Below are 12,306 nucleotides of genomic sequence, written 5' to 3' on the forward strand. Positions count from 1 at the left end.
TCCACGTGACGCTTCGGGAACAGTGCCCTAAAGCAGTGCATTTATAGCATAGGCTGCTAAAAAAATACCCAGGACGTACCTAGCAGTGCATGGTTCCTCTCTCTGTGACCTTGGTTTACGCCGGCAATTACAACAGCTCGGGGATGTTCAGCTACGTCTCTGGGCTGTTGCTGGGGGGATCAGCGATAAATGAACAGCCTTCTCGAGTCCCCGAGCATCCGTGTGAGTCGTGGGCAGGACGTGGCGCCCTGGCTGGGCTGGTCGGGGGTGCTGAGCCCAGGCCGCACCTGCCATCTCTGCCCCGTCTTCCGGGACGCAGCGCCTTTTCCCAGCTGGTTCCGTCCTGCAGAAGGGGCTCCTCTCGCCGTCCCCAGGACGTGGTTCCCAGGACGTGGTTCCTAAACCTACCAAAGAGGCGCGTCGTGCAATGATCTCATGTGGGACATAGACTCAAAGCGAGGCTACCCGTAAAGGGGAGGAGGCCACAGCCCGTGGTAGTTACTCGGCGTCTGACCTCGGACGACTGGAGCCAATACTTCCCGTTCACTTGCTTTGTGAGTTACAGACGCGTTCTTTCGCCGCCGTCCAGTCTCGACTCACGGCGGGTTCTAAGCTTTCTTTCTCTGCCCTCTCGACCCCCGAGAACACTTGAGGGAGAAGGTCGGGCACCATAGGAACATACCAGATGTGTGGAAGGTGTTGTTCTGAAGGGCAGGCGGTCAGCCTCTGACGTCGAGTTTTAATTCCATGTGTATCCCTCGCGTTATAAAGTAGGAGTGTCCTTGAAAAGTTAGATAAAATAAAAAATGTTGCTAGCTAGAAAGATATTCCAAAACTCACATGGTGCTTGTGATTGAAAGGAGTAATTTAGGGGCGCCTGGGTGGCTCAGTTAAGCACCTGCCTTTGACTCAGGTCATGATCTCGGGGTCCTGGGATCAAGTCCCACGTCGGGCTCTCTGCTCAGCAGGGAGCCTGCTTCTCCCTCTCCCTCTGCCCCTTCCCCTGCTCATGCTCTCTCCCAAATGAATAAATAAAATCTAAAAAAAAAAGGAATAATTTATAAAACCTGGATACATCCTTCTTCTCTTTTTTTTCCCCTGGTTTGTGAATTGATGTTTTTTTCAGGCATTAAATTAATTTCTTGGAGCAGGTAGAGCGTAGCAAAACGTGTCTTGTCGCTCCCATCCACTCGGATCCACAGCTAGCACGGCTTCCTGCCGATCCTGGGTCTCCTTCACGTAACCAGATTTCACGTTTGGGATTTCTTTCTTTTTTTTTTTTTTTTAAGATTTTTATTTATGTATTTGGCAGAGAGAGAGATCACAAGCAGGCAGAGAGGCAGGCAGAGAGAGAGGGGGGAAGCAGTCTCCCTGCCGAGCAGAGAGCCCGATGTGGGGCTCGATCCCAGGACCCTGAGATCATGACCTGAGCCGAAGGCAGAGGCTTAACCCACTGAGCCACCCAGGCGCCCCTCATGTTTGGGATTTCTGACCAAGGAGAGGTTCTGAGCCCACATGCTCCAGCTTCCTGAGTCTGTTTCTCTGAGTTTCTTTTTATGATTCTGAGCCAAGTGAAGACAGGTTTGGATTACACACCCCCACCGTCCCATGATCCCCTTCCATTTCTGCTCCACACCATGGGGAACTAAGAGTGAAGTGTACGTCTATATCCGCGATAATAAAGATAGTTTGACACGTTGAGATCTCCCGGAGTTTGATTTATACATGATTCCCAATGAAATGACACTGACTGTAATTGGTTTGGTTGCTACCGTGTGATAAGACCCTTCCTGTGAGACCATTTGAAAATCTGGTTGGATTGGGAACGGAGGCCCTGAAACCCCAGTCTTTGTGTTTCAGATAAAGACCACGGTGATGGACGTGGAGTTTCCACTCATAGAGTCGGAGCTGGAAGCCATTGACGTCAAGCTGTCGCGCGCCGAAACCACGCTCTTCTGGAATAGTGAAGGTACCAAGGCCACGTTCGTCTCACCCTGAGTTCAGCGCGGGCGAGGGGGGGGCGGTGTCCAAGCTGCCCAGCGTCTGTCCTAGGACACAGGCGAGGGGCTGGGTGGTCCTCTTTGCCTGCAACAGGGTTATGTTTAAGGCCAAAAGATGGGTCCCCCTGCTTGTCCTGTCCCAAAGAGACCATTTGCTGTCCCTTACAAAGGAATCAGGCAAAGACCTCCTGGGGACCTCCAAGGGTCACGAAGTTTCCACAGTGGGCTTGTGGAGGCCTGGGGCTCCATGGTGGGTTCCCACGCAGAGGCAGCAGGTGGGCCAAGGGTACGCATCAGAGAGGCAGAAGTGTGCCCGTGAGACAGAAGACTGCCTCCCTGACCTCCCACACCGCCTCTGGTGGGCATCTCTCCCCACCACCCGGCTCTCCCAGCACCTGCGACTAGCCTGGTGCCATCTTCTCAGCCCTCTTTGGCTGTATCCTGCCTCCACCGTGTCAGTGAGAGAGTGGGATGGTCCACCTGCCCGAAACCAGGGTCGGCCCGGACTTCCTGTGCAAAGAAGCCTGTGTTTTTTCTTCTCACTGCTGCCCGGGGACACACTTCTTTCCAGCCACCGCGGCCCAAGACGCTGCAACGAGTCACGGGTCTCCAGCGCTCTGCTGGTGGCTGGAGGGGCAGGGGCGCGTGAGATGCAGGGTCCCCCGGCGGAACTAACGACCCACCTATTTGGGGATGGGGAAGTTCTGCTCCCAGAGAGAAGCCGTGGCATTCCGGGAACTCTGGAGGCGCGGCGGACATATTTCCAAGAGCCGTCTCAGGACGATGAGCCGTCAGCCGGCCCCGGAGAAGCTCTCCCTTTACTGAACTGTTCGTTTTGTAAGATACCTTTACGTTTATCTTTTAGGTGTGTTAGAATATATTCAAGAGATGCGAGAGATTCTCCATAACTTGCAGAACAGGATACAGAAAGCAAAGCAGAACATAGAAGGGATTTCTCAGGTCATGAAGGTGATTAAGCGGCAAGGCACGGAGCCGGGCTGCGTTGGAGGCCCAGGAGAGGGTCCTGGGGAAAAGGGGCCACGCAGAGATGCTCACAGAAAGTGCTAAAGGCAGTAGGAACTTGCTGTTGGAGGCTCTGGGGCACACGATGATGTCAAGGTGGCCCCAAGGCTGGGAAGTCCGGGGCCTGCAGAAATCAGCTCCGACCTGTTCCACTGAGCTCTGCAAGGGTGTCTGCGGGGTCCCCTCCATGCCAGGCCAGCCCCGGGGACAAGGGACAGGAAGGTGCTGGGAGACTCAGCCCCACTCAGTGAAGCTCCGAAGTGACTTTCACTGTAGCCCAATCCAGAAAACGGGGCGCGGGGGTGTCCTTCACTAACCTCCCCACGGTCTCCCCTCGAGGCCCTGATCCGCAGGGGCATCTACAGAGCACAGCCCAAGGGAAGACTGGACTGTCCCCCATTAATGGACGATGTCTACTGTGTAACTGCATTTCCCCTTTAAAACAGTCGTGTTAAAGCTTTATTTCTCCATCAATGTATCAAAGTTAAATAATGCCTGTGCCCCACCAGCTACCGCCCACTACGGGCCCCCCAGGGGACGTCAGGTCACGCGACTTCCCCACCTCCCTCTCCAGCCCGCCAGCCTCTGAGCCGGGAGGTCTTCACCCGTCAGAGTCGGGCAGTCACTAGGTTTGGATCTCCCTGCATTTCATTGCCATCTGTGTGTCATTGATGAAAATTTAAAGCAAACAAACAAAAGATCTAATTATCGGGTAATAGAGTAAAAGCGAAATCCTAATTACAGATGACAAGTGTCTTTGCGGCAGAACTCCCAACTGGAGGAGGCCAGAGGCCCCCACTCCCCACCCTTCCCTGCCCCCACAGCAGGTCAGGTACCCCCACAAAAGGGGCGAATCCCCCCTGGGCCTGCTCTTGGGAGCTGTGGACGCGCTGCCCGGCTCTGACCATCCACCCCTCGCCCCAGACGCCGGCCCCAGGTTGGCTCCTCTGGGCCTGCTTGGGTGAAGCCTCCCAGGGGTCTCCTGGCCGCCCCACGCCCCGGACTGGTTTTGAGGCCAACAAGGTTCTCTGCTCAATGGTCCCTCCGGGGTCCCCAGGCGTCTCTGATGGACAAGAACATTGGAACCAAGAAGCATGTGGGGAAACCACGAGACCACAGGCATCGTCCCCACATGCTTTCCTCACGCCCACCTTTTCCCTGCAGGACTGGTCAGCCAACCCGCTGTTTGAGAGAAAGGACAACAAGAAGGAGGCCCTGCTGGACTTGGACGGAAGGGCGGTCAACCTCAACAAGCGTTACACGATGATCAAGGAGGCCGGCCTGAAGATCCAAGCCATGGTCGCGGTAGGGACTCGCCCAGAAGGGGCCTCAAGAGGCCGCCCACTTCTAGTAGAAGAGGGAGAGCCAGAAACACCCTAAAAATGACTTTGGGGTCACAGACATCCACTGTCTCAACCCGGGAGTCTCACTTTCAAGCAGCAACTGCCCTAAATGGACCCCGTTAGCCAGCTTCCTCTCGCGATGAGTCTGCCCTCCTCTGTGCTAAGGGGTCAGCACCCCCCCCACCCCGCACAAAATCGGTATAGACAAGTGACATCTTTGCGCAAGGTTAACACGTCTCATTTCCCTGAGCTGGACGGGGTGAGGGTGGGTGCTGGGTGCGTCCCCGCTGTCCCTCACGGTTCCCCCTCTGGAGCGCGAGCGGGGAACAGAGCAGGTAAATGCATGAGGAACGTGAAACGTGCGTGTGCGGTGTAGACCAGGACGGTGCGATGACCCCCGTGTCTGGTGCTGCGGAGAGCGTAGGTCGTCCCTTTCCTCCAACAGCCTCAACAGCCGTGGGCCGCTGTCCCTGCTGGCACGAGCCAAGGGAGGAGGCCAGACGCTCGCCGGATGCCCCAGAAGCCGCGTGTCTGGGTGTCCGCCATCGGGGGGTCGCGCATCTTCCTCACTTGGCAGCCACCGTTGTCTGGCTTGCGCATTAGTTCATATCCGAGGCGATGGGCAAGGCGGAGCTCTGGTCGTCCCGAGAAGGAGAAAGTTCTCCCTTGAGCTCCAGATATTTCCAGGGCAGTTTTCTGGGGGCTTCCCCGTGCCCGGGTGCAAATCATGGATAAGGATTTCGATGATGACCATCACCCCAGAAAGCCCCTGGGTCCCGCTGGGGGAGGGTCTGTCACTGTTCGCAGGGTCCAGCCTTTGCTGGGAAGGTGACTGCCCCAGAGGAGTGACGTGATTGGACCAAAAAATAGTTCGTCTCGTTTTCAGATCCTCTTCCTTCCTCCTTTGGCACAGTGCCAGCAGGTCCCTTCAAATGAAAACGTTAAACTGCAAACATATGACTTGGAAGAATTAACCAATTAATTTTGTTAACACTCTCAGGTGTGCTGGAAATAGGGCCCAAGCGAGATAAGTTCGGCTGGGGTAAGGGACAGGTTCACAGCACAGCAGTCCAGCGAGAGGACAGGAGAGGAGGCAGGGCGGCAGGGAACAGGAACCTAGAGAAGTAGAGACCAGCAAGCCACCAAGACAAGGCTTCATTGTCATATTTGCCGGAGTTTCCTCTGCACATGATCATCATTTGAACCATTTCTTTCCACCTTCTACTGAAGTCATTTAAGCTTGTGTCTGCTTTCTTCTATTAAAAGACAACTGCCTGAGGGGACAGACTGGGTCATCTTCATCTTTGTGTTCCCTGTGGCACTCGGTGTCTTACACACTCATCCATCCCCTCACCCACCCATCCATCCTTCCATCCATCCATCAGTCCATCAGTCCATCCACCCACCCACACATCCATCTACTCATCCGTCCATCATCCATCCATCCATCCACCCATCCGCCTACCCATCCACTTATCTACCCATTATCCACACACTTATCCATCCATCCATCCATCCATCCTTCCTTCCTTCCATCCATCCATCCATCCATTCACCAGCTCCTGCTTTGCCCCAGGCCTCCTGCTGAATGCTAAAGGCACAGTGGTGGAAGGGACAGTCAACACCTGTCCTCATATAGCTTGACATCAAAGGGAGGTACAGACAAGACACAAATAAACAAAATCACTCAGAGTTGTCATCTTACCACGGTAGGCCCAAATAATGGATTGCTAGAGGGAATACAGGTGAGAGGCAGGACAGAAGCCAAAACTGAGATGAACGGGGGTTGCTGAAGGAGGGCTTTCCTTTGTGAGGAGGTGACACTGGGGCTGAAACCTAGAAGAAGCCAGACCTGGCAAGAATGGGAGGGAGCAGCCTGTGCAAAGACTCTGACATAGGAAAGCGCCTGACACATTCGAGAAGCAAAAAGCAGCCGTGTGTCTGAAGCAGGTGTGCAGGGACAAGGGCAGCCCAGAGAGTCGCCGAGCGGGTTGGTTAAAGAGAGAGCAGGCGAACCCGTGATATGGCAGCCAACTGTGTGGTCCTGTTTGCAGGAAAATGCTGAACTGTTCAGAGCAGATACGACGGGCCAGTCCTGGAAGGACTACATCAACTATGTGGACACCATGGTCCTGGACGAATTTGACAATTTCATCCGCAAATCTCTGAATTACTTCATAGACAACATGGTCATGGATGTGAGTCATAAACACAAGATATGCATGTATTTGTTGCTATAAATAAGTTGTTACACATATAAGGTCTATCTTGGGTTCTATGGTTGGCTGTTTCCTGATGAATGACCAGGCTAGCACGTTACAAACAAACAGACATTAGAGCCTGCAGAGGGTAGACTACGTGCTCTGGCTTTAAAACTGAATGTCCCGTACCCCAGGACCCTCTCTAGTCCCCAGTGCTCGGACCATCTGGTCACCTTCCATCCGCCGCAGCATTGATCGGCTACAGAATACCCAAACGGTCCTGCCTTGTTGCCAGGTGAGGGGAAGCAGCCGCCACTGTCCCCGACTCAAGTGGGTTGGGCAGGGGGTACGCCCCGGTCATCTACATCAGTTACTAACCTGCCCAACGGGGCCCGCAGGGTCCGTGGGGTCCGAGGAAGTGCAAAACAGGTCAGCAAAAAGGTTGTGCTGCTAATTTCATCCTGGCATCCTCCAGCATTTTCCATGGGGTTGAGTCCTCTCCCTCCCATGTATTTTTCATTACAATAATTCCCAAATGATTTTGAATACTGCCAGCGAGAGAAGATCAAGGTCCCCGTACCAGGCGTAGGCACAGGAAGGATGGTGGGAGGACAGCACGATGTCCTTGTGCTAACTGCGGAGGTTGGGCAAGTCACTCAGAGCCCGTCACGCGTGTCTCACAGGCCAGGTGTCACCGGACACAGACCCGAAATTCTGTTGGTGAAAGTCACCGTCACTACCAGCCGCAAGGCTCACCCAGCAACCCACAATGGTGCAAAGTGTCCACAAGTCACAGTCAAAACCATAAGGACAGAATGTCCTTCTCCCAAAATCCCAGGGAGTCCCCCTATTTGCAAGACAGCAGGCAGCAGGAGCAGACCCTCTGGGGGAGGTTTTAGAGCCTGGTCATCCGAGTTTGTGACAACTGACTTTTTGTACCAGTTAGCAGTTCACTTGGACACCAGCAAACACCGTCCGTTGGTCAGAGAGAAGACCAGTGGGTTCTCGAGTCAACCGCCCATGGGGCCGCCATGGGACTGTGTTCGGAAAATTAGCAGCCGTGGACTGGGTCTCATGGCCTCCTGTGGACCTTGACCTGTACTCCTAGAATCCCTGGTGTGTTGGGCTAACCTCCCTGAGGTCGCCTGACCCGTGAGGCCGGCCCCTCCACCTCACAGCCTCTCGAGGGGGCTCTGGGAACACACCAGGCTATGGCGCCCACCGGATTTACAGATGGGATCCTCCCAGGCCTTGACCTTTCTGGAGCACTGCGGGAGCCGGCCCGCCCCCGTCCAGACCCAGAGTCTTTTAGGAGCTCGACCAGTTGGTGGCGACACAATTTTGCCATGGAAATAAAAAATAAAAGAGAGACACTAAAAAGATCACAGTGAAACGTGAAGAAAATGACCAATAATAATGAATACCCTCCTTCATGAGGAGAGGCGTCCGTTTTCCAAACACTGGGGCACAGACGGGCGCCGAGCTGGGAACTGTGCTCCTCCCTGGCATATCGTCTCGCGGACGTCAACGGGTGCCCAGTGTCCCGCGGGAAGTAGCGGGAGACGACACTGTCCTGCTTCTGTCGCTGACCTTTGCGGCATCGTGACTGACGCGTTCTCAGTGTCTGGGATAGTCTAGCGTGCGACCTGGCCGTACCCCGTCTTGTTTCACGCTTCCAGGGTTCCCCGTGGTGGTTTCGCTCAGCCCGAGATATGCCTGATTGTGATCCGCTGTCGTCCACTCCGCGGCTCGCTGGGGTTCCTGTCACATGATAGAAACGCCGGTGCCTCCCAGAACCTCGTCCATGGAGACCCGACACCAAGCCATCGACGGGTTATTTTCTCTTTCACGGCAGAATTCTTTTACTGTCAGTTAGTTACGCAGCGACGACACTCACGGCGGAACTCCCCAGAACCATGGACGTGAGCCTTGTGCTTTCTGGAGCACGGCAATGCCTGTCCTGCACAGCCGTGACCCCACCGGCGCCTGGAAGGGAACCGGCCACCTCTCCCTCGCCTCCGACGTTATGACTTATTTGTCCTCACAATAACCCCAAGAGATGGGGACAGTTGGTGTCTCTGGTCTATAAAACAATCACCCTCATTTTATGTATCTGGGGAAACTGGGAGGTCAGACGTGTTGTCCGAGGCCACGGGGCTGGGAAGTAGCAGACTCAAACTTGGCACCGAGGCCATGGGCTCTCCCCAGCCCTTCTGCGGGTGTGCTGACCCCCTCCAGCCTGCGCTGGGCCCCGTGGCCATGTGTGTGGTTTCCTCTGGTTCCCTCGAGGGGCCCCAGGGAAGGGTGCTCTCCCAGGTGACCCCAGCCTGCCTCGGTCGGCCCTGGGGTGCCTTGAGAGAACATCGGGGCCTTGGGAGTGGCTCCACCGAGCTCAAGGCCTTGACCCCCGGGCTGGCCTGTTGCAGGAGAGCATGGCGCCCCTGTTCGAGGTCCGCATGGAGCTGGATGAGGTCGGGCTGGTCTTCCATCCATCCCTGGAGATGGGCACAGACAACAGCCTCCTGACGCTGATCGAGAGCCTGGTCAACGACATCTACAACACGGCCAAGCTCATCCCCAGGCTGGCCAAGGGCCAAATGAGCTACAAGGTCAGTCTGGCCCCGCAAGGCCTGGGCAGTGGCCTCCCCCCTCCCTCTGCCTTCTTCACCCTGTGGTGTCCCGTCACTCACAGTTTGAACGCCCATGGCTCTGAGTGCGAGAAGCAGCCCAGAGGTCTCTCAGGTCCCCAGGGGGACAAACTGCTTCCCTCCCCACTCTGGAAATCCCGTCCTCCTTCCCGGAGTGCCTTCTCCTCGGTCGGCCGGTTTGCACTCCTGCTGCTCACGGGGTGTGCCCCCCCATGTCCTGATGTCTCCCTCGCTTCTGCAAGTCCAGCGCTGTGGGCCCCTCCGCATGCAGGCATTTCGACGACCTTGTGCGTCTGGGTTCTGGCAACGCATTAAACCCCTTTAAGCAAAACAGGTCAGACTGTCTGGACACCGAAGGCACGGGAAGTTTTGCTTCCCCGAGGGGAAGTCTGAGGGGGTGTGTGCGTCAGGGCATTGTGTGAGAGTCAGATGAAAACTGGAAAAGCCTACATGACCCCAAACAGGGGAGCTGCTTCAACAGACCCCGGTCCATCCGGACAAAGGCCCTTGCGTGAGTCGCCGGCACCTGCGGGGCCGGGAAGGTGCCGGTGGCAGGTCACTGCTCAGCAAGGTGTGGGGCAGCGTTTAGGGTCTGATTTCACTCATTGAGAGAGACAACAATCTGTCTTTCTCTGGATACGCTCCAAACTGTTAGGGCGCTCAGTTCTGGAAACAAGGTGGGGGTACGGAGGGAGAGGGGGACGGACCCGGGGATGCAAAGAGGTTTTCATTTCGAATACGTCCACGTTGCTTGAGGTTTTTGATAACAAGAGGCGTGAATTACTTGCAGTAAACATTTCCAAGACGCTCCGTAGTGTCGGGGAAGAAGGTACATGTGCGCTTGTGTGCGTGTGAGTGCTTGTGTGTGGGCGTGTGTGCGCGGTGAGGCGGGGGTCCAGAGGAAACAGCTCGCAGAGCAAGGACAGCTGTCCAGGGCAGTGGAGGGCACCTCGAGTCTGAAAGGGCGGGAGGGGTCTCCAGGCCGACAGTGTCAGGCAAAAGGGAGGTGCCCGGGCCAAGCACTCCAGTGTCCAGAATAGAGTCTGTCACCAGAGGTCAGCTCAGGTGTGGACGTGGGACCCAGTGTGCTCCAGAGTCTGGCGGGATGTACGTGTGGAGCTCCCGCTCCCTGCTGTGGGGCTCTGGGGGGACCCACCTGCTGATGAAGACTCACGAGGAGGAGGACAGAGCAAGACAGGAGTCCTGTCTGTCGCCGGGAACACCACCCAGTCTGCGTTCCCCACGCGTGGGGCCCACTTGTGCCCCTGGGATCTTAATTTGCAGAGGTGGCAGAGTGGCCACCAGTGGTGGCAGAGTGGGGAGAGGTCAGAGCCATGGAGAGAAAAGTTAATGCCGTTCAGGGTTCCCATGGAAACGAGAGGCCTGGCCATCGGTGCAGGGCTGTGGGGTCACAGCCCGTGCAGAGGTGGGAGTGAGGGGCAAGCCCGGGCCAGAGCCTTTCCAGAGGTTTCTGCAGGAAAAAGCAAGGCAGCTGGGGGAAACTGCTGAGCCAGTTTGCGTGAGTTGGTGGCTCTGGGCTCCGGGGGTCACCTGCAGTGAGCGGGTACCTGACCCTGGGCCACGCAGGGTAGGAGGAGTGTTGGACAAAGCAGGTGGGGGGGTGTGGCTCTGGACTCGGGGCTGGTCGGTTTGCGTATGAAGGGTATGTTCCCTTCTGAGTCTTCGTCTCTCTCGGCATTGGCTAGTCCCCAGACGGGCAGGTCTCCCAGCCAGAAAGAGTTTTTGAGATGTCAAGCCATCTTAAGATACAGAAGATAAAAACCACAGTTAATACATGCTGCCCCCCCTCGAGAGTCTGCCGCTCCACGAGTCAATGAGTTGTCTCGTTGCTTAAACCAACTTGGGTTAGGTTTTCTGTTGCTCGAAACTCAAAAGATTCTGTCCCTATCAGGCCCCCCAGTTCCCCGCTCTAGCCATCCACGCGCGACTTCCTTTAGCTCCTCAGACATCTGCTTCCTCCCAGCACAGGGCCTTTGCACGTGCTTGGCTGCTCCTCTTGCTCTTGGCCTAGCCATCCACGGGTTTTCAAAACAACGGTCACTTCCTCGGGGAACATTCCCTGACGTCCTCCTGCTGCACATTAAAGCAAGGCTCCGAGTCTGTAATTCTCGGAGCGGTGTCTGACCCCACGCCGGGACCACACCCCCAGGTGCCCAGCGCGGCCCCCCCCTCCGGTGTAGCACACACAGCAGGTGCCAAGTTACTCTTGCATGAATGAATCGGGGTGTGCGAGCCATCCTGGCGTCTGCCGGACGAGAGTCCCTTTCACTAGTCTCTCGGGAGGACATGACCCATTGACAAATGGCTCTGTTTTCCATCTGGGGAGATTAGCAACACCTCCACCGGCAGAAAGACACCCTGCCGGGCAGAGAGATCCCATCAAAGCCGTGACCTCCGGCCAAACGCACACTGGTCTGCTCCCCTCCTGCCCCCTTGCAGGCAGACCTGGAAGACATGACGGACCTCGTAGAGATGAGGGAGGAGATGTCCAACCTGGTCATCGGCGCCATGAAGGAGGCCGAGGAGTACCAGGACTCCTTCGAGAGGTACGCCTACCTCTGGACGGACGACCCCCAGGAGTTCATGAAGAACTTCCTGATCTACGGACGCGCGGTCACCCCAGAGGACTTGGACACCCAGGCTGAAGAGACCCTCTCCAAGACGCCGCCCAGCCTCACCCAGTTTCAGCAGCAGGTGTGCACCCGCTGCCTCACCCCTGCGATTCCCGCCCCCTCCCCAGGGGGCAGGGCTGCTCGCTGGGCTTGGGTCAAACCTTGGGTGAAAGGTTTTTATGTTTTTAAAACTTATTTTAAAGAGTTTATCTATTTATTTGAGAGAGAGAGAGAGAGAGAGGGAAAGAGAGGGCATGAGCATAGGGGAGAGGGGGAAGCAGACTCCCCACTGAGCAGGGAGCCCGACATGGGGCTCGATCCCAGCACCCCAAGACCATGACCTGAGCTGAAGGCAGACGCTTCACTGACGGAGCCCCCCAGGTACCCCAGGTGAATGGTTTTTAAATGTGGGTTTTATTATTATTCTGGTTTGGTGTCTCCCAGTGGAGCAGGTGACT

The 12,306-nt window shown here is 56.1% G+C and overlaps 1 protein-coding gene across 1 annotated transcript in view; it reads left to right on the top strand.

The window, feature by feature from the left end:
* The window catches only part of DNAH17 (dynein axonemal heavy chain 17), a 91,501-nt gene that overhangs the window by 15,940 nt on the left and 63,255 nt on the right, over positions 1 to 12,306 (top strand). The window contains exons 14-19 of the mRNA XM_032870483.1: positions 1,861 to 1,969; positions 2,866 to 2,969; positions 4,188 to 4,328; positions 6,421 to 6,564; positions 8,994 to 9,176; positions 11,676 to 11,930. Coding sequence (XP_032726374.1) covers positions 1,861 to 1,969; positions 2,866 to 2,969; positions 4,188 to 4,328; positions 6,421 to 6,564; positions 8,994 to 9,176; positions 11,676 to 11,930 — 936 coding nt within the window. The remainder of the gene's footprint in view (positions 1 to 1,860; positions 1,970 to 2,865; positions 2,970 to 4,187; positions 4,329 to 6,420; positions 6,565 to 8,993; positions 9,177 to 11,675; positions 11,931 to 12,306) is intronic.

The sequence above is a fragment of the Lontra canadensis genome, unplaced genomic scaffold (assembly GCF_010015895.1).
Source record: "Lontra canadensis isolate GAN:19392208 unplaced genomic scaffold, GSC_riverotter_1.0 scaffold41, whole genome shotgun sequence".
Lineage (NCBI taxonomy): Eukaryota > Metazoa > Chordata > Mammalia > Carnivora > Mustelidae > Lontra > Lontra canadensis.